The 24,641-nt window shown below is 39.6% G+C and overlaps 1 protein-coding gene across 1 annotated transcript; it reads right to left on the bottom strand.

Annotated features, from left to right (window-relative positions):
* Window positions 1–392: 392 nt before the first annotated feature.
* On the bottom strand, window positions 393–23,722 carry LOC105380580 (atrial natriuretic peptide-converting enzyme). Its single transcript, XM_011550166.3, has 12 exons — window positions 23,267–23,722; window positions 11,620–11,812; window positions 9,972–10,179; window positions 7,770–7,932; window positions 6,756–7,016; window positions 6,270–6,453; window positions 5,765–5,980; window positions 3,453–3,648; window positions 2,748–2,920; window positions 2,232–2,410; window positions 1,681–2,046; window positions 393–1,263 (listed from the first exon to the last, which is right to left on the bottom strand). Exons 1-12 carry the CDS (start codon window positions 23,336–23,338, stop codon window positions 1,078–1,080), a joined length of 2,397 nt encoding a protein of 798 aa, XP_011548468.3. The 5' UTR covers window positions 23,339–23,722; the 3' UTR covers window positions 393–1,077.
* Between the last annotated feature and the right edge of the window lie 919 nt (window positions 23,723–24,641).

Here is a 24,641-nt window from a genome sequence, read left to right as displayed (position 1 = left end):
TTTATTATGATCAGCTAATCATCCATTGCTCCCCACCTGGGGTATTTTTATTTCTCTGTGGGGGTGTAAGTACTTGCACATGAACATTGTTAAATGTTATTTTGGTATTCCTCAAAGTTTATTAAACTTCGTAAGCAGGAATCATTTCCCACTTTGCTGGTTCACTGAGGGTATACATACATCTCAGTTTATGTGCTAAATCTAGATTTGCAGGATTCCTCTCGATATTTTCCTCACCAAAAGAGCCATGGTATAAATTGTACTTAAATTCAGGCTCAGGATTTGAAGTTTTGAACCAATAGGTGAGAGAGAGAGAGTGCACTGGTGTGAGAAGTGGGTGCTTAACCAAATAAGCTGTCACTGTTCTACAGGGTAAATATAAAGTAAAACTGTAAATTTTATCTTATTTTTAATTTCATAATTTGGTATTATACTTATTGACATAATTCTATTTACATTTCTCTCCCTCGTTGTACAATCCTATGACAAAATAAATTAAATATATTATACCAAAATAAAATATTACATTACACACAACAGACATTTTTAAATACTATCAACAATCATAAACATCTTATACTTTTTGATGGCAACTTAACAAAAGTTTACAGTTTTAAACTAGGTACACATTTTACACATCGGTAAATAGATGACAACACAATATTTTGTACTGATGATTCTCAAATAAATCTCAACTTTTTTCACTAGAGACACTTCTCGCATAAATCCAACTCTAATATTATTTATACCTAGGTTTCTTTCATTACATACTAATATTTATATCTAAAGGATAGTACTGACTGCAGGCACATTCCTCAGTTTAAAGAAAGCAAACATAGATAAAAATACAATTATTCTCGGTTTAAGAACTTATCATAATTATACTTTGAATTTGATTATTATATATCCTCATTTTAAAATTGATTTGATTCTAAGTGAAATTTATAGCCTTTTATATCTGAAATTGAAATTATATTATATTCTCATTTAAAAAATGCTGTCAATTATCTTGATGAATGCTTACTCCTAAGCTCACTTCAGTCCAATCCAGTCTTAAGTTTATCTGACTACAGGAGGTCACCTAGCCGAATTAGAGATGGTTCTTCGGATCCAATCTACATGAGAGCTGACAGAGTCGTATATCCTGGGTCGACCAAGTCCAATCTTTGTGCAGGCAATGCGCCACCCACTCACTCCCACTAGGGACCAATGCTTAGTTTTCTCATCAAAGCACATCATTGAACTCCCGGCATATTCTTCTTCCTGAAAAAACATAAAGTGGGTTTAAGTAATTTTATAATAGTACTTATATCTTAGGTAGTTTATTTTCTCTATGATAGTGCTGAAAATTCTAAATTACACACATAGGTTCCCAGAAAGAGATCACTTTCAGCTGCATACTGTAAAATGACAACTTTTTATTAAAATTTTGTAATATAACTAGGTAAGTACCTATGTAATGTATTGAAATATATTACATGTGTACCTATAAAAGAAAAATTTTTTTTCACTTGGAATAACAAATTAGTACATGAGTATTAGTGATCTTGTTTTACAAATTAGTAGATGGTAGTTTGCCCCATAGAAATATACTTAAAACACAAAAATAGTTTGTCCAACTAGGGTAGCTGATGTAAAAGTTGTTATGCATAAGAAAATGATAAACAAACTAGAGCTCACATCACAGTCATCCTGGTCATAGAGCGGCTCGGCGCACAGTCCGTTAGCCGTGGCGATGCTCGCGTTCTCACAGCTCTGCATGGGGCTCGGCACCACGTGGATCCTCTGCAGCTGGTCCCTATTCCTGGTCCAGCCTAGCGTGTTGCACACGGTCGGTGCGGCAGCCCCTGGCCCCGTCTCGGGCAGGCATGCTGGTCGCACGAAGTCGGTCATCTCTAGAGGCTCCTCCAGTCGCACCAGCGCCAGCATGCTGCCCTCGACCGGGGAGCGCACCATGCCCACGATGCGGCGCTCTTGCTGCCACGGAGATGTACTTTGTATCCGCACGGATCCGAGACGGGCAGTCCACTCGGCTTTGGGTTGACCCTGGAAGAAATGTGAACGCATTTAAGAATAATTAAACACCTCGACGCTTTATGAGTTATGATTGATGTCTCTTCTCTATCTTCATGGACAAAATATCTTTGTGTATATGGGGAACCAAAAGTTGTTCAAAACTATGAGTTGATTAGGTACCTCTGTTCAGATTGCAATCCAATAATGAACACTACCTGGAAGCAGGAAGCGGTAGTAATCAGCCAGGCGGGATGGACCAGCGCCGCGTCGCACGCGTGCACGTGCGTGCGCAGTAGCGCGGCGTGCCACGGCCAGTCGCCGGGCAGGGCTGACCGCGGGAGCCCCTGCACGCCGGCGCGCGCCCGCGGGCCTCGGGCTGAGGCTGTACCGCACTCTGGAACATGGGAATGGTGGGAATGGATGAAGGGGAATTTGTAAGGGTTTGGTCGCAGTCTACTGATGGATACTAACTATAAGGAAAGTGGACTAGGTTATCTATTTCGTCTCTGTCCGAACCCTCCCAGTGTATGTCACCCCGAACAGAAATCGGACCGACAGCAGTTCAATAACAGTAGGTAGGTACTTACATAAGCTGTAGGTAATTTAGTCCCGGATATCAGTAGGTAGCATATAGAGTAACTAATACAGGCGGGTGTTACAAATATGGTATGATAATATGGCGAATAGCGGTCACTCAGGGGAGTGAATAACCTTTCATATCATGTGCTCACCTAACTGATCGCAAACGACGCGCACGACCCTCCGCTCGGGGCAGTCGCTCTTGAGGAAGGAGATCTCGGGCGCGGCCGGGTCCACCACCTCCACGTACTCTGGAGCTGACTCCTCGTCGGTGTCCGCGTCCTCGGCCTCGGCGTCGTGGACCACTTCTGCGTTTGAAGCTGACCTGGAAGTGGAAGTACATTAGTGTAAGTTGTGCAGTAGGTTGCTGAGTTAAAAGTATAAAGTTAACGAGGTATAAGTAGGTACAGTGCAACGATAAAGTCCTGAAAACGGAAGTAGATAGGTACTAACTAATTCAATCGATCCATTATATATATTTTAGGAAAAATTCGTTAAAAAGTCATTAGCAATCCGCATACCTAATATTATTTTTAAAATGTACATAAGTAAATAACTCAATAAAATGATAAAAAGTGTGCAAAATCGCACTCTTTATTGTCAGGACTTTTTAGTTGCACTGTAGCTCATGCAGTAGCATATCTACTAACTGCACTTGTATGTGTTGGGTAAGTACCTATTTGATTGCACATTTGGTCGTAGATATGGATGATGGGGAACGTAGTGATGGTGACAAACACATTAGGCTATAATCTATTCTATATAGACTATAGTCGTTAGGGTTTATCGCAAAAGCGTTTGCTATATAAGGAGTAGGTTTCTCTACCTTAAATACCAATCAGTAGCATATAACTTACTTGAAAGTGAGCGCGCGACACAGCGAGTTAGCAACACTCAGCAAGGCCTTCCGGTCGTGTTCGTACGGCGCGGCGCACACCTTGCCGGCGCGGCCCCGCTCGGCCCACACGGCGTACCCGGCGCGGCTGCGGACCGCGCCCAGCGTCGTCTCCGCCGCCTCCCGCCGCCAGGAGGCGAGCGAGCGTGATACCCATACTGTGGACATAAATGTAAGGTAGAAAATTACGCCTATTCTGAACACAAACATCACTAGTTTTAAGGTTGATGATGGTGGTGTGTATGGCTGCAGCTGGTTGGTACTTAGGTATACTAGGGCGAGATAGACAAATATAAAGTACCCTACACGGCATACTGCCAAGATCCGATTACCAGAAGTGTAAATAATGAGTTCTTGAATGGAAAGCACGAAGAGGCAAGTATAGCGTGGAACGCCCTCCGGTACGAATGACTGAAGTTCTTGAAGGTAGCTGGTATAGTGGCTGGATGCGGTTTTCCGAGGGTAGTGTGCTGTGCTTCGTGGGAGAGGCCTTTATTACTTAAGTATACATATATTATTATATCCCGCAATGCATGCTTGCGTACGGATCGACGATGATGATAATAGGTAATTTGAGGTGTAGTAAGTAAGTAACTATATAACCTATCATGTATTATGTATACCCACAACCTATGCATACTCTTATAATGACACTGTAGTCAGTTAGTACTAAGCAAGATGTGATTCAATACACAACTTATTCGGGAATACATTGTTTTACTTCACCGATCCCTACATGGCGACCGTGCCAGTCGACGCGAGCGCGATATCAATTTACAGTGATATAATATAAAATATAAAAATAATAACTGACTTTGGCGATAAAATAATTAAAAATGTGTGGATCAAACCAATCCAAGGAACCCCAAGAGGTGATAATTGCGCAAACTGCAGCTGGAGGATCCAACAGTGCTACGGTCGAACAATTAAAGTTTTACATTGGATTAATGAGTGTATTTATGGGAGCTATGTGTTTTCTACTTTGCTGTGGATTTTGCTACATGATGGCCAGCTACTACCGTAAGTGTCACAAGAGGATGATTCGTCGGGAATTCCATGGTATGGACGTGCAGCGGACCCTGCAGCGGCGCGAGCGAGGCGCCAAGGCAGCAGTGGAGGAGGTCTAACCAGGCCTATGGTGACTATGCTATGACACGTGAGTGAAAGTTGAAAGTTAAATTCAGTGACAAAAGGGCAATTCAGTGAGTGCTTTTAATTCAAACAGGCTATTTAGAGACATTAAGATTTAATTCTTGTATCTATGTGTGTTGGATACTGTTACTGAAATATGGGTAATGGCAGAAAATTTATGTTTATTAAATGAAAAAATAGAAAAAATAAAAACGAACCTATATAAGTTAGGAATACGCTACAGAAGTAAAGAAAAGTTACTAGAACGATTAAATTATGTTAAAAACAAAGCTTATAGCAGCCAGCCTCATCACTGCCATCCGGGCAGTCCGGCGTCCCGTCGCAGCGCAGGTGCTGCGGCAGACAGCGCGTGTGCAGCGCGCACCGCAGCCCGCGCCCCCCCGCGGCGGCGCAGGACCGACGACTCAAGAGAGGTGTAGCCTTTTCCTCTAGTAACTGGATGAGGTATGAAAAGGAGAGAGTGCAATATTGAGGTGCTCCTTGGGAGATGAAACTTACAGCAGCCAGCCTCATCACTCCCATCGGGGCAGTCCGGCGTCCCGTCGCAGCGCAGGTGCTGCGGCAGACAGCGCGTGTGCAGCGCGCAGCGCAGCCCGCGGCGCAGGACCGACGACTCAAGGTAGATATAGCCTTTCCTCTAGTAACTGGATGAGGTATGCAAAAGAGAGAGTGCAATGTTGAGGAGCTCCTAGGGAGATGAAAAGGAAACTTACAGCAGCCAGCCTCATCACTCCCATCGGGGCAGTCCGGCGTCCCATCACAGCGCAGGTGCTGCGGCAGACAGCGCGTGTGCTGCGCGCACCGCAGCCCGCCCCGTCGAATAGCTGGATGAGGTAGGCCAAGGGGAGAGTGCAATGTTGCGGCGCTATATAGGGAGATGAAAAGGGAACTTACAGCAGCCAGCCTCATCACTCCCATCCGGGCAGTCGGGAGTCCCGTCGCAGCGCAGGTGCTGCGGCAGACAGCGCATGTGCAGCGCGCAGCGCGGCCCGCGCTCCCCCGCCGCGGCACAGGACCGACGACTCAAGGTAGGTATAGCCTTTCCTCTAGTAGCTGGATGAGGTAGACCAAAGAGAGACTGCAATGTTGAGGCGCTCCTTGGGAGATGGAAATGGAACTTACAGCAGCCAGCCTCATCGCTCCCATCGGGGCAGTCAGGCGTCCCGTCGCAGCGCAGGTGCTGCGGCAGACACCTTGTGTTCAGCGCACAGCGCAGCCCGCGCCCCCCCGCGGCGGCGCAGTGTGCGCACGCGCGCTCGTCCTGTGCGTCAGCGCAGTCTGGTACCCCGTCGCATGCGCGGCGGGACAGGGCGAGTCGTTGCAGGCTGGAGTGGCATTCTGGAATTGATTGGAGTTTGATTACTTAGGGTAATCAAATGGGTGAACTAAACTTAAACATACGAGTAGGTGCATAGACAGCAGTCATTTTGTAGGTCGCTTTTTCAGCAGTCAGTTTTCAGTATCTCTACATCTCGTAGGATCTTTATACATATGCCTACCTATACTGCGTTATTTTGGAAGGATACCAGCGATACGCTATTGTCGTGCTGATGCTATGTTGATTTCGCCTCGCTTCGCCTTACCTACTCTACCTTCCATAACACTATCATATCACCAGCCCACTCACCAGGTTCCGGCAAGCATGACCCTGGTCCGAAGTAATCAGGGAACCGCGAGCAGTCAAAGTGCGGTTTAAGCCGGTCGGGCAGGCGCGCTCCACAGCCGGCGTGGAAGGCGCGGCAGTAGGCGCGGCACGGCCGCAGCAGCCGCCCCTCCGAGCAGCGGGGCTGCAGCATCTCGCAGACGAAGTCCTGGGTGGAGAAGGTGTTAGGTGAGGGTGGGTGGATATTTTTACGCTTCAGGTAGGGTAGTAGTTAGGAATGTCTGCCACACGGTATAGCTAAATTGCAAAAAGGGTATGTAAGCCGACAGAGGCTGACTCAGGGGGTTATCCTTCTAGGGAGCCCTTGATAAACCATGGAGAAGCAAATATTTTTGTCGCATTAGTAGGTACTTTTAAAAGTCGTAGATTCTTCTGAATCACCTTTTTGCAACACCTTGAAAAAACGTTATTTCTGTAGACGCGGCTTCAAAACCATCAAACTAAACTTACTTGCGCCAAATGCGAGCACTCCGCATCCAGAAGCTCCCGGAACGCCACCAGATCCCGCAACAGCACCTCTTTATTCGCGTGTCCCACCAGGTTGGGATACGACGTGATGTTGTACGGGAGGTGCTTGCAGAGAGGTAGGGTCAATGGAGAACATTCTCGAAGCTCCTCCACGGCCTCGGCGGTGGCAGCCTCGGTGCTGGGCGCGTCCGCGGGGGTCGTGTCGAGGTCGTCCAGACCTTGGGACGATATCACGGTGTTTTCCTGAAATATTGATTTAAGATCATGTAAATTTTTGAAATGGCTTTGTGTTCCACGGCGATGCCACGTGAAGGCGAAGTATGTATACCTTATTTCATCATCATCCTCATTTTACTAAAATGAGATTTATTTAGGAATAGTTAGTTAAAAACTGCATTCGTTATGGAACATCCTGCATACTAATTTATTATCTGCCTAGATAACGATCATCCTACAGACGTAGGTACGAGTATTTTATTTAATATCCTACCTAATTAAGTATCCTCTATTGTGTCGTTATTGCAATTGGATACTAAATAGGAAGGTACCTAACTACTGTTATTTATTATCAAAATAGCCTTCGATGTTTGGCAGTAACACTGATATCATTAAGCATCTATTAATCAGCATTACCAAGTAGACACTAACTATCTATTAGATGAGCCATGTTTGTCTTATTGGGCTACCTACACTAAGTGCTCCATGTAGGTAGGTGCATTTGAATGTATTGTTGTGACTCATCGTTCATGCGTGAAGGTTATGAGAGAATCCCTGTTTCTAATACCCACTTTATTGACTGTTCTAGGCGTAGGCGTAGAGCTAGCATTCAAAGCAGACAACACAACAGTGGCAGAATGATACGACCGCAGACAAAACAACTGCACTTAATGGGTCAATTATCTTGCCTCACCTAACCAAATAGAAAGCTAGACCCTGGCGAAACCTATTAAAATTTCTTCGCGGCTAGGGTTGCGGTTAGATAGGCATTCAGTTTACCTCGATGTGCAGTGTCTCCGGCAGCAGCTGCAGCCGCAGCAGCGCGGGGGCGGTGGGCGCGTGCAGCTCGTGAGACAGCGCCGCCGCCACCTCGCCGGTGCCCACCGACGTGAAGATAGGCTCGAATGAAACCTCGAAGTGAACGCGAGTGCCCTCCTCGGCGCTGTGGGTTGAGAAACATTGGAAGTTGATGATGCGCTCTATAGGTGAAGGTTTCGCTGCATTCGAGGTAATTGCACAGCTTTTAAGCTATATTTGGCTGTATGTCTGTGTTTGGAACGCCAACTCAAATGTTTAGAAAATGAATGTTTCTTGTCTTAATCTGCCGAAGCTGGGATTAGGTTGGTTGTAGGTATAGCAAATATGTCAATGAGGTATAGGTATTGTTTCTGCCTTAGTGTACCTAAGTATTATACATAGACATCTGTCTAAAGTGAGGGAACGTGACAAAAATACAAAACGAACTTTTTGTTATTGAACTAATTTTGGTGAAAATAAACAGACAGTGTTCCATATTATGGTAATTTCACTCTCATTTGTTAACCAAATCACGTAAAGAGAAGTCGGCAAATGTCCTTCCATTGTCAGAAAGTATGTAGGTGGGTAACCTTTAATGAACATAACGAGAGCATAGAAAGTACAAGGCCTCGAATCAGGGCACGTACGGAACTTTCTCATGTCAATATCGAGATAACGTGCGATATAGCCAGCACTGTCAAACCATGGACCCGTTTACTCCAGAGAGCTCTTATTACGTGGCCGTAATGCTTACAATGAAGGTAAATTTGGTTGAAGCGTGTGGTCGAGTGCCTCAGTTTCCTATTACCGTCACGCACGTCCGTGTCACGGCAAACTTTATTGTTTCACGGATTAGAGCTTTAGATAGAACTACAACTAAATAAAATACGTTTTTATAATATTATACAACGAATCCACACTTTCACTCGCAGTTTGTACCTACCTGAGGCTGTCGTGAATCGTGATGGGAAATGAAAACTCGAATGCATTGTTTAATTCAGAATATATCACGAGGGAAACTAACATTGACATTAATTGCATGCGCTGGCTGTAGAGATATTTATTGGATATGTCTCTATACTTACCTATGTGAAAGGTAAAGCCACATATCCAGCTGGTTTCTTTTACATACCAACGTGTTCATTCTTAACTAATTAAAAGGAATTAAATCACATAATACCTCTTAGACTGTCTAAGAGGTATTATGAGATGTCAATGAGATCAATAGATCGCATATAAATCTAGAGCAGGGAAATCGCGGCGCGTTAGTGCTAAACTCCCACCTGCATACCAGAGGAAAACTAATAACAATCATGAGGTTCATTGTTATTCAAAACTTTCTTCGTAAATCACTGACTGAGTATGAGAGTAGTGTTTTCAGAATGTCTGCGGTAGAGCCGCTTTGTGTTTATGTTGTCGTTTGGTAGCAATGGCTGCTGAGCGTAACGAACCTTATCGAACATGCTGCGGGCGACATTTAGATGTTGGCTTTCTCCGTATCTTTCTACACCGAGAATTTATAAGATAAAATCAAAACTCGATGATACTGTTAATTATTACATATTAATCAATGCAGGCAGGCTGGGTTATTTTATCGTAGATAGATATACATCGTATTACAATCAATCACATCAATGATGCGATACTAATACTTACTATTATTAAGATATTACGTAGTTACCTACTTAAGTACCTACTTACAAGTTTAGCTGAAACTTGAAACAAAAAACGAGAGTCGCGAAAAACTAAATGACCATTTCCTGTTAAACTGTCGTTAACTCATCACTTCATAATCTTCAATAAATTGTTATTTAATTCTTACATAAACCGCGTCCGCAGTCAGCTGTAATAATTAAGCACCTTCCACTATTGTAGGTGTGGAATAGATAAACAGTAACTAACTACCTGCCTACCTACTTACTTACTTAATTAACGTCACAGTAAGCAACTGTTCTACTTTTAGACGATCACTTAGGTATTACGTATCTAAACAAAATTAGATAAATTTATTATAATATTTAACTATGTCATTGGGGACAATGCTAGAATTTGCAACAATAATATAGTAAGTATACCCGTGTGGAACTACTTTTGTAAAGTTTAAACATAAAAAGCTTAATACATATAGGTACCATCTATACCTATGTATGCACTAACTTATACGCTAATAAAACTTCAACTCACGTGTCGAGGGCAAGGATCTCTGCGGACACGAAACAGGATCGCAGCTGTGAGTTTTTGTACACGTCCAGTAGAGCCTGCCTCAGGTCCCCCTCCCGCGAGTGGTTGCCCCGCCCCCCGCCCGCCTCGCCCCCGCCGTCGCCCCACGATGACACCACGAACGACCCTCGGAAGATCTGCCGGTTCAGCGGATCCCCAAACAGGTACATGTCTGCAAAGGAAACCAGAGCTTTCATTCCGCACGGTGCATTACCACGACTCATTACTCGCATCTTCAGTTGCATAAGGCCACTCGTATGATGCAATAATGAATGCCGTCTCATTTATTTTTTAATTGCTCTTCGTGACGTGAGAGTCGTCTTCATTAGGTGCTGAAGGAATTAATTTTGCAATAGTCTCGCAATGATATGCTACTTAATTATGTTTATTTTCAGCTAATGCTTCAGCTTTCTTCCTATTTTGAAAGGAACGACTCAATTAACATGCAAATGGATGATGCCTAAGTAGTTAGGTGTTTAAAAATATGTGGCCAGGATTTAATTCAACAGCCTCGGTTAAGAGAAAAATTACGTAATGTGATCTGATATGATGCTGGGTACAACTACAATGGCATTCGTTTGCGCACTTGTTGTCGCTCGCAGAGCAAGGTCATGTGATCGGTTCTAGTCGTTCACCTCAAATGGACAACCTCCTGCACAATGCTATAGTTAAACTATAACAACATTAACAACTAACACGAGCCTCTCTATTTACCATCACAAACAAACAAAACCATCAGTTATTCAGTGCGTCATTGGATTCACATAAAAATAGACAGACAAATTATATTGTGATTGGCATGACTGACACCTTCACAAAACATGAGCCTTCGGGTTTGTGGATGTTAAGCAATAGCTCCTAAAACTAACTTGAAGATATTCCAGCAAGTAGTTACGAACCTATACTTGGCATAAGTTATATACTTGTTTAGGTATTGACAAGCGACTACCTATTAGGTTGATGCTAAGATGGGTTCACAACGAGTTTTTTCTTCTATTAAATTACACACGCTACCTAAGTATCAATTGATACGTGAGGCGCATTGCAATAAGAAACACGCACAAACTTAACTTTTTTTCTTAATAACTACCTAAAGCTTATTTTTATAACCATGTACCATGTACATGAACAATTTAAAGAAACCTACATGACTAAAATAAAATAGCTAACTTTAACTTTCTGAACAATTCAGGTAATGAGTAGGTAGAGTACGGGTAGAGTAGGCCACTCTAAAAGAGTCTCGATTCCCGATTCCTAAAAGACCTAACGATAACCTAATCGTAGTTAAATGCTCACTTTACTTACCTACGTCTGGAGGACCTCAACTATGGCTGTCAGCGACTGACGCTAATCTGACTGGCTTATATCCTTTCTCTCGCAACTTTCCCTAGTGGAGCTGGAGCTCTACATTATATGTATAGTTTGTTACCGGTACGCTTAGATCTACCTACACCCCTCCGCTGCGTTCAAACGTAGTGATATACAGGCTGTTGCAAAAAAGGTACATTAAGCCGAAACCTACGTGTGCAGCAGCTACGCGTAAGCACTGCTATATCTAGGTTTCGGCTTACTATTCCCTTTTTGCGACACCCGTAGTAGAAGCTATACTAACGTCCAAGATAAACAGCGACGGCGGTGAGCAGCATGAGTATGAGCATGGCGGCGGCGGCGGCGCAGCAGCCCTGGCAGGGCCGCGTGAGCTTGCGCCGCGTGAACCGGATGTCGCTGGACACCGACAGGGTGGACTCCGGGGGCCGGTGGGCGCGGCAGCGGCGCGCGTTCGACTGCTTCCAGCCGTAGCCGAACTGGGGACATAAGTTAACAGATTAGTATTTGTCTGGGGAGGCATGTTTGATAAGGATATCCTATTGAGTGGCTTATGGTACAAAGGGTGCAGGTATAACTGTATAAGTAATGACTAGAAGGTATGGAAGCTGGATACCCAGGATAGAGAGCGGGGGTTGACTCTTCTTCGCCTTCTTGATAATGACTTCACTTCTGCACATAGGTCTCCTAGCTGGCGTAGTTATGCCATAATCTGCACGCATATGGTTCATGGATCCCCTTCTTAGAGACAGAACCATCTCCCATGTCGGAGATTGACTATATTTTTCAAAGGATTACCTACCTAAATATGAATGGAGTTCAATGAGGACGTCACGATGGTGGAGTAGAAGGATGGAAAACTCAGGCGGATTTTGGCCGCCATGCATGGGTGACCATTTGGAGCGTGCGCCAGGTGCGGCCGCCCTAAAAGTTTCCGATTATGAAGGATCTTCCCTCTTCAATTAAGTACACACACCTTGCATGCATGTCTTATCGGTATCTGAATCTATTTGACTACATAGATACTTACTTTGTTACGTATGTATGTAACTTAGAAGATAGTTAAAAGGAGTTATTAGGAGTTAGGAGTTATTGATCATCTCCAGATGTTACATGATAGTTTTAATACCTACTGTAGCTAGGTTAAACTACCACATCCTTCTTTTTCACCCTGTATGCCTTGTTCCAGGTCTAAATTACACATAGGGTTTGTACCTAACTATTAAGCGTGTGAATAAACGTGGTTTAACAACCCAGGTTGGTTGTTACTGTTGCTAGTATTCGTATAGTTACATACGTTCGAATGCGTTGAAACATTTTAAGATTTAGCCTATTGTTTAAAATAACACGTGGAAATGGGGGCAGTTGGAAGTAGTTGGAACTTTATACTTTGTAAGTACGGCACACATCACAATATAAGTACCTATTTATATACCTCTAAATAGACAAAGAATTTAGGTATGCTCCTAGTAGTTTTTCGCTACAGCAAGTATACATACTTAATATTAAGAAAGGTATTTTATTGCATTGGTAGAGGCATAGCTATAGCAATGGAGGCGTATTGAGCATGCAGCTCAAAATATGAAACTTGCAGTTCTAAATATTGTATTTGACTAGGAAGGTCCCCATGTCCCCACTACAAATCATATGTTTAGTTTGCATTAATTATATTCAAAACTAGTTCCTTATATCTATGTAAAAAAGCACACGTGACAAATTTTGATTCTGGTGAAATCGGTTGCCTAATCTAAGCTTTTAGATTGGTATTCCAAAAAACATAACATGAATTCTAAGAAACTTGCCTGTTCTAAGCTGTTGCAATACAGTTTGCTTTTTAGGATGAGTCACTTATGCTTATGCTGTATTTTGATGCGTAATACGACGTATTTTAGTTTAAACTTGTGTAACATGTTGTTAGCTTTACATCTAATCATCTAATCTAAAATCTAATTACCTACTTAGTTTCTGGTCTATACATATAGATTTACATTGACAATAAACTGTACCAATCTATTACTGCAGGCTATATTATATTATTATACAATATCTATATTATATACATTATTTACTAAATTACCTAAACATAAAAAAGACACATGCATAACCTATTGTACTGATATTCAGATATATCTTCTATATATTATAAAACATAGGATTGTATCTCATTATTATCACAGTATTACCTACACAAATTTACCCGACAACAACACACCTCAATCTGGACTCCTCCACTTACCTACATACTCTAATGGCTAACATTGAACATAACTTAATCAATGACCTAGATAAAATTTTACTACAAGAATGTTATTTATGTAGCCCGGAAAGCTGTAAATCAATATTAACCAGAGAGGAAGAAAACCTAAAAATCCTTACCCAAAATATTCGTAGCGCTGACTGTAATTTTTCTGCTTTTGAAGTTCTATTGAAAAGAATAGGTATTGAACACGATATTATAATCTTAACAGAAACCTGGAATAAAAATAAAACAACTTTCCCCTCCTTACTGAACTACGATACTTATTCTACCTTTAATAACAAAAATCAGAATGACGGTATAATTTTACTAATTAAAAGTAGCTTAAATTATTCTATAGATGAACCCATATTCAGGGATGGCACTTGCCTATTAATAAAACTTAATCCTGATACCCTAATTGTCTCAATTTACAGATCTCCATACATAAAAAATGTTACAATATTTCTTAACTCACTTGATAAACTACTTAGGGAGTATAGACAATGGAAAAATGTTATTTTAATGGGCGACATCAATATTGACATCAAGTCTGACAGTATTGATAAAAACTGTAATGATTACTTAAATCTACTTGCAACTCATGGCTTCCTTACTGGCCATACTTTCCCAACAAGGGAGAGGAATTGCCTCGACCATGCAATGATAAGATCTACTCATACAGCTCGGATCGCCGTCATGGAGGCTCCTCTTACCGATCACGCTGCCGTTGCACTGTACTTAAGTAATGTACCAAAAAATTATAACGTAAAAAAACCAACGATTAATAAAGTAAATTTGGAAGCTGCAGCCCTTGAGATATGTAATACTGATTTCACAGATATATTTAAATCTACCAATGCAAACTGGTCAGCTAATAAACTAGTTACCACTATGTCAAATATAATTCTTACACATACCACAACAATCAATCTACCTAGGAGCCATCGGAATTTCAAGCCATGGATCACCCCTGGCCTCATTAAATGTATGCGGAAACGTGACCAAATGCACCTCAAAACAAAAAAAGCTCCAAAAAATACGGAACTTAAAGCTAAGTATCAGAACTATAGAAATGTATGCAATGATCTATTAAAATACTTAAAACAAACACATGAGAGAATGGAATTAAAAAAACACAATAAAGACCCCAAACGTTTATGGAAAACAATAAAAAATATAACTAACACAGAAACGCAAAAATCACCTCCTACTGAATTATTGAATATAAAAGAATGTCCTGAAAAATCACTAGACTATATAAATGATTACTTCTCTAATGTTGGTAAAAAACTAGCAAGCCAAATAAACTCACTAAACGGTAACCTGTGTAATAAACAAACCAATACCTTAAATAACAGTTCGGTCAACTCAATGACCATGTTACCTACGGATTCAAGTGAAGTAGAAGCAATTTTGTTAAACTTAAAAGATGACTGTGCAATTGGTTGGGACAACATCAGTGCCAAAATTTTGAAATTGTGTAAATCTTCTCTGGTACCTGTATTGACTCACATTTTTAATATTTCTATAGATACGGGAATCTTTCCCTTGGTTTTCAAGAGAGCGGTCGTCCATCCAGTCCATAAAGCTGGTGATAGGGACCGTGTCGAGAACTATAGACCAATATCAGTCTTATCTGCCCTCTCTAAAATATTTGAGAAAATAATTAATAAACGCTTACTATCATACTTAGAAAATAACCAATTCCTTTCAAATCACCAATTTGGATTCAGGGCAGGTAAGTCAACTGAAGATGCTGTAACTGGCCTAACTAAATATGTAATGGAAAATCTCGACGACAAAAAGAAATGTATCGGTGTATTCCTGGATCTGGCCAAGGCTTTCGACACGGTCTCTATCCCTAAACTTATCCAGAAATTGGAAATGATGGGTGTAAGGGGCGTCATACTAAAATTATTCAAAGATTATCTTACTAACAGAACACAAAGAATTAAAATTGGCTCATACTGCAGCTCTGATGCTCCAATTACGTTTGGTGTCCCTCAGGGAAGTGTACTTGGTCCTAGCCTCTTCCTAGTGTATATAAATGATATTTGCAATACTAAATTTGAACATGGAAAAGTCTTTACTTTCGCGGATGATACTGCACTTATATTTTGTGCGAACAGCTGGGAGGAGGCAAAAGCTAATGCAGAAATGGGGCTTGGAACAGTAATCCATCACCTGAATAACAGCCTTCTTACACTAAATGTCCAAAAAACTAAGTTTATCACATTTGCAATGACCTGCAGGACAATACCAAAAGACACCGATATTTCCATTCGTGCCCACAAATGTGACAATATAGACCTATGCAATCCAGTATGTGACTGTGGTGTGCTTGAACGTACTAAAACTATTAAATACTTGGGTGTGCTACTGGATGAACGGCTCTCTTGGAAACCCCATATTAATGCTCTGTGTGGACGAGTAAGACGACTTATACATATAATGAAAAAGCTCCGACCGGTCGCTGATTTTGCTCTTCTGCGTAATACCTACTATGCCCTAGCCCAATCATTGTTACAATACTGTATCACCTCCTGGGGAGGCTCGCCGTTAACCAGTATGCTTCTTCTAGAAAGAGCTCAACGAGCTGTACTGAAAGTCATGCTGTTTAAACCCTACTTTTTTGCTACCTCAGAACTTTACTCCCTGTGTGGTGTACTAACAGTGCGACAACTGTTCATAAAAGCAACTGTTCTACGACAACATCTTAACCAACCGTATACACCAAATTTAAGAAAGAGAAGAAAGGACAGAATATGTACCATTAAAAGTCATAGGACGACATTTATGCAAAGGAGCACTTGTTTTCTAGGACCATACCTATATAATAAGATAAACAAAGAAATTGATCTATTCCCTCTTAATTATTCTAAATGTAAATTCAAACTAAACACCTGGTTACAGAAACTAACTTACAAAGATACAGAAGCCTTGATATCAATACAAAAATAAGCCATCAGCTTAGGCTAGCTAAAGTAGGTTATTGTCATCAAACAAGACTATAGGTATTGTATTATAGGTGTGATTCTCTATTATTATTATATAGGATGTTGCAAAAAGGGTATACAAATCCGGAAAGGTTAGTTAGGTAATAAATAATTTATAAGTACTTAAGTACTTTTATGTATTGTAGGTTATTATATATTTATTTATATATGTATATGCAATAAATATATGTATAGGTGTATATATTTATATATATATTATCATATTTATATTCAATCTCTTTTGCAATAATATTGTAAACTATTATGTTGATTTTTTGTAAGATGCAACTATAATGCTTAATTATTAGTAATACTATAAGTACTGTCATACATACTGAACTAAAGTTTAAATCATTTTAGAGCCTTACTTTGGAGATTTTTTGTAGTAAATTGTAAACTTCTATCTCTAGTGTCAAATGGAAGGAACTGAAACCTATGATACAGGTTTAACCTAGTTTAGGTTTTCAGTGATCAATTATTGAACTTAGTAGTTACAAAACCAATGTATATTTGTACCTTAGTTGTAATTTTTTCTTTCTTTTGCCAAATAAACGATTTGAAATTGAAATTAAAATTGACTAAACCATGAATGATTTCATACTAAGTGCGGGAATCTCAGTTTAGTTCTTAGGGTTTTAGTTTCGAGTCCTTGTTTTTAACAAATCGGCTGTGTGACAAGTACTTACTTAAGTTATAAGCAGATAGTAAACATACTTCCGTTAGTTCTATTTTCCACATAGCTACTAAGTAAATAGAAATAATGGTCGCTGAAGGTAACAGTGAAATGCAGCTGGCCAGCTTTATTACTTCCTCAAATAAGTAACACACGCTTTGTTCTGTGCGTTACAATACGAATCGAATTGCCATGACTGGTAGATACTTACTTGAGGTGGCATATCTGAGCATTTCGTGTTTTATATTTCATACTACCTGTTCCCGCTTAGAAAGTGGGAATTCCGTGATAAAAAGTAACCTATGTGTTAATCCAGGGTGTCAGCTAACTTCATACCAAGTTATGACGTGAAGAAGTAACAAACACACATAAACGCTATAGAAACACTATAAGTACCGACCTACCTGCTAAATAAGTGTGGTGAAATGTTGCAGATAGATAAGAAACATTGGCTTTTAGGGCAAACGGCAAGAAAGGCGATCGAAACTGCCCCAGAGTTGCGACAACAACCTCCATTAACTTCAACAACTCGGGTGTCTATTCAAGTTAAATGTCAGATAACAAAATAATAGACATTCCAACATTAAATTAGAAGGTAGATTATTCGTTATTTTAAAGAAATTAGGTAGTTACATAGTTGTTTTATTATTAAAGACATTGTAGTTAATAAGTATTTTCTTTTCGTTAAGTACCTATATACACTCTTGGCTGCTGGAACTTAATTCTATGTAGGTAAGTATTTAAGTTGAACATAAGTATCTAAAGTAATTAGATACCTACGTTTCCTTTCGCTCTTTAACTTGGTTTGAAATATAACTTCATGTTTTGCAACTTTTCATCTAGGTGCAGACCTTCCTAACGTTAGAGCCAGGCCTTATATGAGAAAAGCTATGATGCACGTACCTTAACAGCATTTCAATCTAATGAAATGAGTATAAAAGGACCTACATAATATTTACATTTACTCACTGTACATAGTTTACATACCTAACCTCGTCATTAACATTTAATTGAAATCTGGAATATGTTGATTTATACCTAAATAGGTACTAAAGTATACCTCCTTACTTAACTTGTATTTTAAAAACGTAAATTACCTACCTAGACTTCCTCTACAACCTACCAAGTACATAAAGGTGCCTGTGGTTTCGCCGAATTTTAGATTGAGTAGGTATACTTAATCTAAATTAATTTAATCTTGGGTTTCAAATCAAACAAACAGTCCGCAGGTATAACAAAGGTTGGCTCCGAGCGTGACATTTTGGCACATAGTGGCATTTGCCTCCACTGGAACAAAGAGTTTAGAGCCAGTTCCTATTCACAGTCGGAGAATATGCGAAGGCCGATATCTAGAGTCGTGATACTCTTGATGGTACAAAAACAGTATTGCCGCTACCACTTACACTGCCTGTGATGTATGATACTACAATTACAAAGCTTTCATTTACCTAGTAATTTTCTTATGAATCTATCATTGTTTAAACACTAATTATAGTTAGATAGTTATCGATTAGTCACATCACATGCAATACTATATAGGCGCTAACGCAGCAACGACTCGACGTTGATTAATTTACGTACCTATTCGATAAGATCAATATGATGATAATATATTATTATGATGTGAAAAAGTAAACGTGATAAGTGAAATAACTTGAAATCATCACGTTACCATCTTCTGAGTGAGTTCTATTTTATTTAAAGGGTGCAAAATCTGCTTACTCCCGGGTAACTGGTAGTTTACTCTTGAATAAAAGTTACTCGAGCTTGGTCGAATCCACCCTAAGACGGATGTCACTGAGCACTATAAGTATAACGTTTTTATTGGCAAAATATTATAAGGCTTACCTTTTAATTTTGTGAAACCGTTATATGGGGCACCAGCAGCTGTAACACAGGTTACCACCTAGCGCGGTTGCTGGAAGCTACATGTCAATGAAGATTACAGCCTATTGTCATTCATATTTTATTGTAAAATAATTTGTAAGTTGTACTCTGTATCTTACCTTTTTTCTTTTGTGAATAAATACAATACAATTTAATGGAAGCATAACACAGACGAGCGAATAGTCGAGGTATCCTACTACTCAGGTAAATATACTTAAGTACTTATAACTAATTTATTATAAAAACTTGAAAATTTGTAAATATGGATTTGTTTTACTCTCATGGAAAAAGGGTGGATTTTTTTCTTCATAGAAGTAGGTAATTCCCACGGGAAAACCTTTTAAGGTGAAGGCCGGAAACTCGCGAGAGAAGCTAGTCTGGTTTAATGCTTGTGTTTATTTCAACGTTTCAATGAAAGAGGAGTAAGTACCTAATAAGTAAATTGCGTTTTCATTAAATAGTAAAATGGTTTGGTTGCAACTGCGAGCGTGCACTTGCCGAGAGCGACCTACATCTCGGATCACGTTTTCGCTCAAAGCCGCGGAGAACAAAGCTACACCGCCACCCGAACTGTTTCGCTCGGATTTCTAAGATCTCTATATAACTGACAATGCTTACGAACTCACTTTCATTCCTCACGAGCCAGACAAGATTATGGGGTATGCTGCAACCGCTCATTTTAAGCTTAGCATTAGTAGGTACCTACTTACTGCAGTAAGAGTGCAAAAACATCAACAATTGTACCGTAGTAACCGGTCGTTATTGAAAATGAATGAAGTCATGCTATCATTGTTTCGGGTAAGGGCAAATATCAGTTATTATGACAATTACCACAGCTTTAACTGTGAGTATTCAGAAACACGAATCCAAAACTCAAAAAGAAAGTTGCAATTAAAAGCGCTGGGTAGAGAAAGTATTCACTTAGGCATAATTTGTCAACGACTAACGACTACTGGACTTGGCTTGATCTTATTAATTACACAAGTGCATGCTAAATAGTCAGTATTACTGATAGCTTTCCTAGATAACTAGAACTAGCCTTTACCTAGAGTCTACCTAAGCGTGAGACTCCAAGAGAGACTCCAGTCTTGGAATCAGTTGGTTCTTGTGTATTTCATTTATAGTCTAGTATTTCGAAGTGTTTTATATTTTCACCTTCTCTACTAGGTATATTTTCCGGCTTAGTGAAGATAGTGGTCACTCGCGCGACGAGCACGGTCGGCCGACGACTCGAGGAGTACACGGACCAAATCCCACGGCGATATCATAATGATAAGTTACAATTTACCGGATTAGCAAAGTGTGACGATGACAACTGAGACCTGTATAATAATAACGTAACTTGATCGCCCGTGCAATGCCAACTGCGGTTCTTGACCGATATGTTACGGTTTAAAACCAACACACGGAGCGACAGGTATTACCTCCTCCTGAGTAGGAAGGAATAGGGCTTTAACTACAGAACATAACAAAAAATATTAAGTATTCCCTTATTAAAATCCATCGAAAAAACCTACGAGGCGCCTTATTTATTTCTCATTAAATCGAAAAGAACAAACTTAGTGAGCCGTAACACTAACGATATCGTAAAGAGCATCGTGAGAGTTAATTAAGAAACTATTAAGTAAGTAGTACTTACTTTACTTACTTAGATTTTTTTGTTTTGTTCCTCTTACTTTTCTTGTAAAAGAGTTAAGTGTTTCATAGTAGGTACCTAGGTAATGTAGTATGCAGAAATAGGAAGCATAAAGAGATTTAATCCACGACCACGTATACCTTTGCATTCTGAAGATCCAGATTCTCTCCAGAACAGTAATGGTCTCTGGTTCACACGTCTGTCCCCAACAGGCGACCCGGACACCGGTGCGTCCAGCGATGCTATAACTCCGTTACGAAGACTACTGACACACTTCCGCATAGCGTCATCCGTGTCGTCAGCTGATTCCGTCAAACTCTGCATTTAGCAACACTATCGAAGAACACCGCAAAAACCACCTAGCTGTAAAGTGAATGCTTGACCAACTATTTTAAGGCTTTATAAAAAAGTTTATTGATTTGTTTTATACGGAAACGACGGCGCCGCTTGCCGTCACGCCAATGATACGTTTCGTTAAACTTTTAATAAATATCGTTGATTTTAAATAACATAACGGCTTGTAACTTTTGAATTTGTTTCAGTAGTTTTGAAATAAGTAGTTATGTAGGTATGTAACTAAGTTCCTAATACCCACGGTGTGATGAAAACCTCTATTTTTGAAGTTTATTGTTGCTAAAATTAATGTTGGGCGATAAATTCACACACTACGCAAGTTTGGGAATTAATTTATCAAAATTATAGTCATAATTCTACGCTTGTTTTTATTATGGTTTTATCCTTATATATGCCTATGAATATACATATAAGTAGTAAAAGTGAGAGGCAAGAAGGTGCAAATATCATACAAGGACAGGCTCAGCATGTCCACCAAATATCAAATGTCTGAAACAGCAAGTTTTAGGGTCCCTTGCCACGCTGCGGCTGTTTTATTTAAGTTAGGTTACTGAAGCTTTTATGTACCTACATATACAAGGGATACATAGACTATTGGAACTTAATGGATGACATAGGATTCTTTTTATCCTCGAATGCCAGTTGGAAAACCTTTTCAGGTAAATCTTACCTATCTCGCGTAGAGAATCTTTTTATATTTTATACTGTATGGATGAGGACCTACGTAATTGTATATAATATGTGTGTACATGTAAGTACATAATATATATGCATAATTATATTTAATAAATAATCAGACGAACGGAACCCTCCGCAGGTCAGGTTTTCCTATAAAATTAGTATAGGTATTTAATTATTTAGGTCACACTATTGAATATTTCTTATAACTAAGAAGGTAAAAAAATAAGAGGACTTGCCTTGAGTTTGAATCTGATAAAACTGAGACTAGAAAAAAACTAGAGGCGTTGGTTAGGTTTTACTAGTTACAACTGCGACCTACTTAGGTTCCTAATTTTGTTTTATTTAAGTATAACTTTTGTAGGTGGGAATAGCACAAATAGATTTAACCGAGAAATAGGAATAGCTTTTAATATTTTTTTTCTCTTTTATAGCGTGTCGGTGAAAAACACTATAGAGATCAATCAACCAAGTGTAGCTACCTAGGTAGTAGCTCTAAGTGTTTGTCGCCGTGATGAAAGAATGGGCCACTCAGATAAGTTGTCAGTCGCTGACTGCCCAGAGTGCGCCGGAGAAGGACTAATTTAAGTTACAATACAGTTGATACCTACGTCTCTAGAGGAGGCTGCACTTTTCGTGGACCCCCGAAATATACATAAGTATAAGTATTTCCTATGTAACAAAAATGGAAAGTGCTGGGATTTGGAGAAAAATGGAGACGGCGTAAAAGTATATCTTCCATGATATTCTAGTGAATATAGTTAATCTGATCAAGACGATAAGTAGGAGAAAAGAGGCCTTTGTTCATTTGTGGCGTGTGTGTGTTTGTTATCATATGATGATGATGATATTAGATAGGTACCTATAGGAATAGGTAACTGTAATCATCGGCAGCTAGCAAATTCTTACCATGAAGACGAGAAGTATACTTATCATAAATCATATTAAATATTTATGTTGATATCGAGCCAATAAACACTTTGAACATGGAATCTTATTGGAATACAAAAAACGACATCATAGAATCTGACAAAAGCATAATGTTGGTAGGTTTATCTAAAAGCTATCATTCTTTGGAACCTACAATTAAATACATCCACCGTTTAACCAAAACAATTAATTAAGCAACCGCTATTAAAAATTTATAAAATATTTAAATTAATTCCAATATCATAATTACTGGTTTCGAAAGCTTACTAAAAGCTCAACGAGATAAAATTTTGTGAAGGTACTGCAACAACAATAATACTACCTGTTACTTTTAAGTTTATTTTAAGTTAAAAAGTGCACCCTATAGGTATATGAAATATCCTTATTCTCACTGGCGTCGTCGTGTTACCGGAAACACCTAACCGGTAATAAAATTGCATTTTAATCGAGCAACCGTCGCGGCACATGCTCTGATACCCTTTACTTCATTAGAAATAAAACCCAACTAACTACTTATATGTAAATAAAAGCTCCACATACCTCGGATTCCCAGGAGTCTTTGACATTTCTCGACTTAGTCTCCTTCATGTTTGCAGATCCAGAGAATGTCATCGCAATATCATTTAGCACTATTGAACTTTATGCACAGTAGGTCACAGGTCACTGTCAACACTGCAGTCACAGGTGGAGCGGACAGCTCGTGAGTGCGCGTGTACTCGTGAATCTCATGATGAGCGTGCGCAGTGCGAACGCGCGGGGGGCTGAACGCGGACTGGCGGCCGCCGGTATCCAGCACGCACTACAGTTAACTTTCTCCCGACCCAGTCGCGCGGCCATAAGCTAGCGCCATCGAAAGTCGCCAGCCTCGGGTCAAAGCCTTCATTAATATTTCATGCGACTCAAGGAACTAACAAAGAACCGGCCGTGTGGGATCAATGCGCTTGGTGTTGTGGACATTACTGATGTCCACGCTGTCGATACCTATATTAGAGATATGAAATGAACATACCACCATTTGCGCATTATGTATGAAGCGTATTCTACCATCGGCTGTCTCAGTGATAAAATACCACCTGTTTTTCAATATGATCCATTTATTATTACCTATACTTACTTAATTTTAAGTTGTTAAAGTTTTTTTCTGAAGGTAAATGGGGTGAGAAGATAAAAACCAGCATGTATAAAACTTAATGTATAATCATGATATTTACAGACTTATACAAAACAAGAATTATGGCTATTATAAAATATACTTATTACAACATGTCATTGATATTTTACACAATATAAAATAAAAGCAACAGTAAACAGATTACATTGGATAGCAATACTCGTTATAATAGCACAGAAACTCACGATATTAATAATGGAAATTAAAAGAGATTCCATAATTTACATAATAAAATTATTTACATAATAATGTTTATCGATACAATTGCTTTTTGACAATTTCTACTATCATACATAATTCTAAGTTGTTTTGCCATGTGTATATGTATGCCTTACGCAACAATTTAGACAAATATTTTAAAAATAATTTGCAATTATGTATGTCGTTATATAAAACAACGCGAGTATACGAAGAATATTCAGTAGTTCATACGTTTTAGACGCAGTAAATAATTATGTCTGTGAATTAAAAAAATCTTGAGTTGAGTGAGTTACATTCCTCTTATTTTTTATTCCAACAGATAGTGAAATGTAGAGAATGAAGTTATTTCATAGAAATCATTGGAACTATTGCTTCTCGAGGCATGCAGCTTCCATGATGTATACAGATACCATGAGTTGTTATATCACTGCCTTAAAACCCAAGTTACTACAATAACTCGATACTAAACTAGGTTCCTAATTTTGTTTTATTTAAGTATAACTTTTGTAGGTGGGAATAGCACAAATAGATTTAACCGAGAAA

The sequence above is a fragment of the Plutella xylostella genome, chromosome 10 (genome assembly GCF_932276165.1).
Source record: "Plutella xylostella chromosome 10, ilPluXylo3.1, whole genome shotgun sequence".
In the NCBI taxonomy this organism is placed as follows: Eukaryota; Metazoa; Arthropoda; class Insecta; order Lepidoptera; family Plutellidae; genus Plutella; species Plutella xylostella.
Note: the sequence above shows the minus strand (reverse complement) of the source record. Positions and strands in the feature narration are given on the sequence as shown.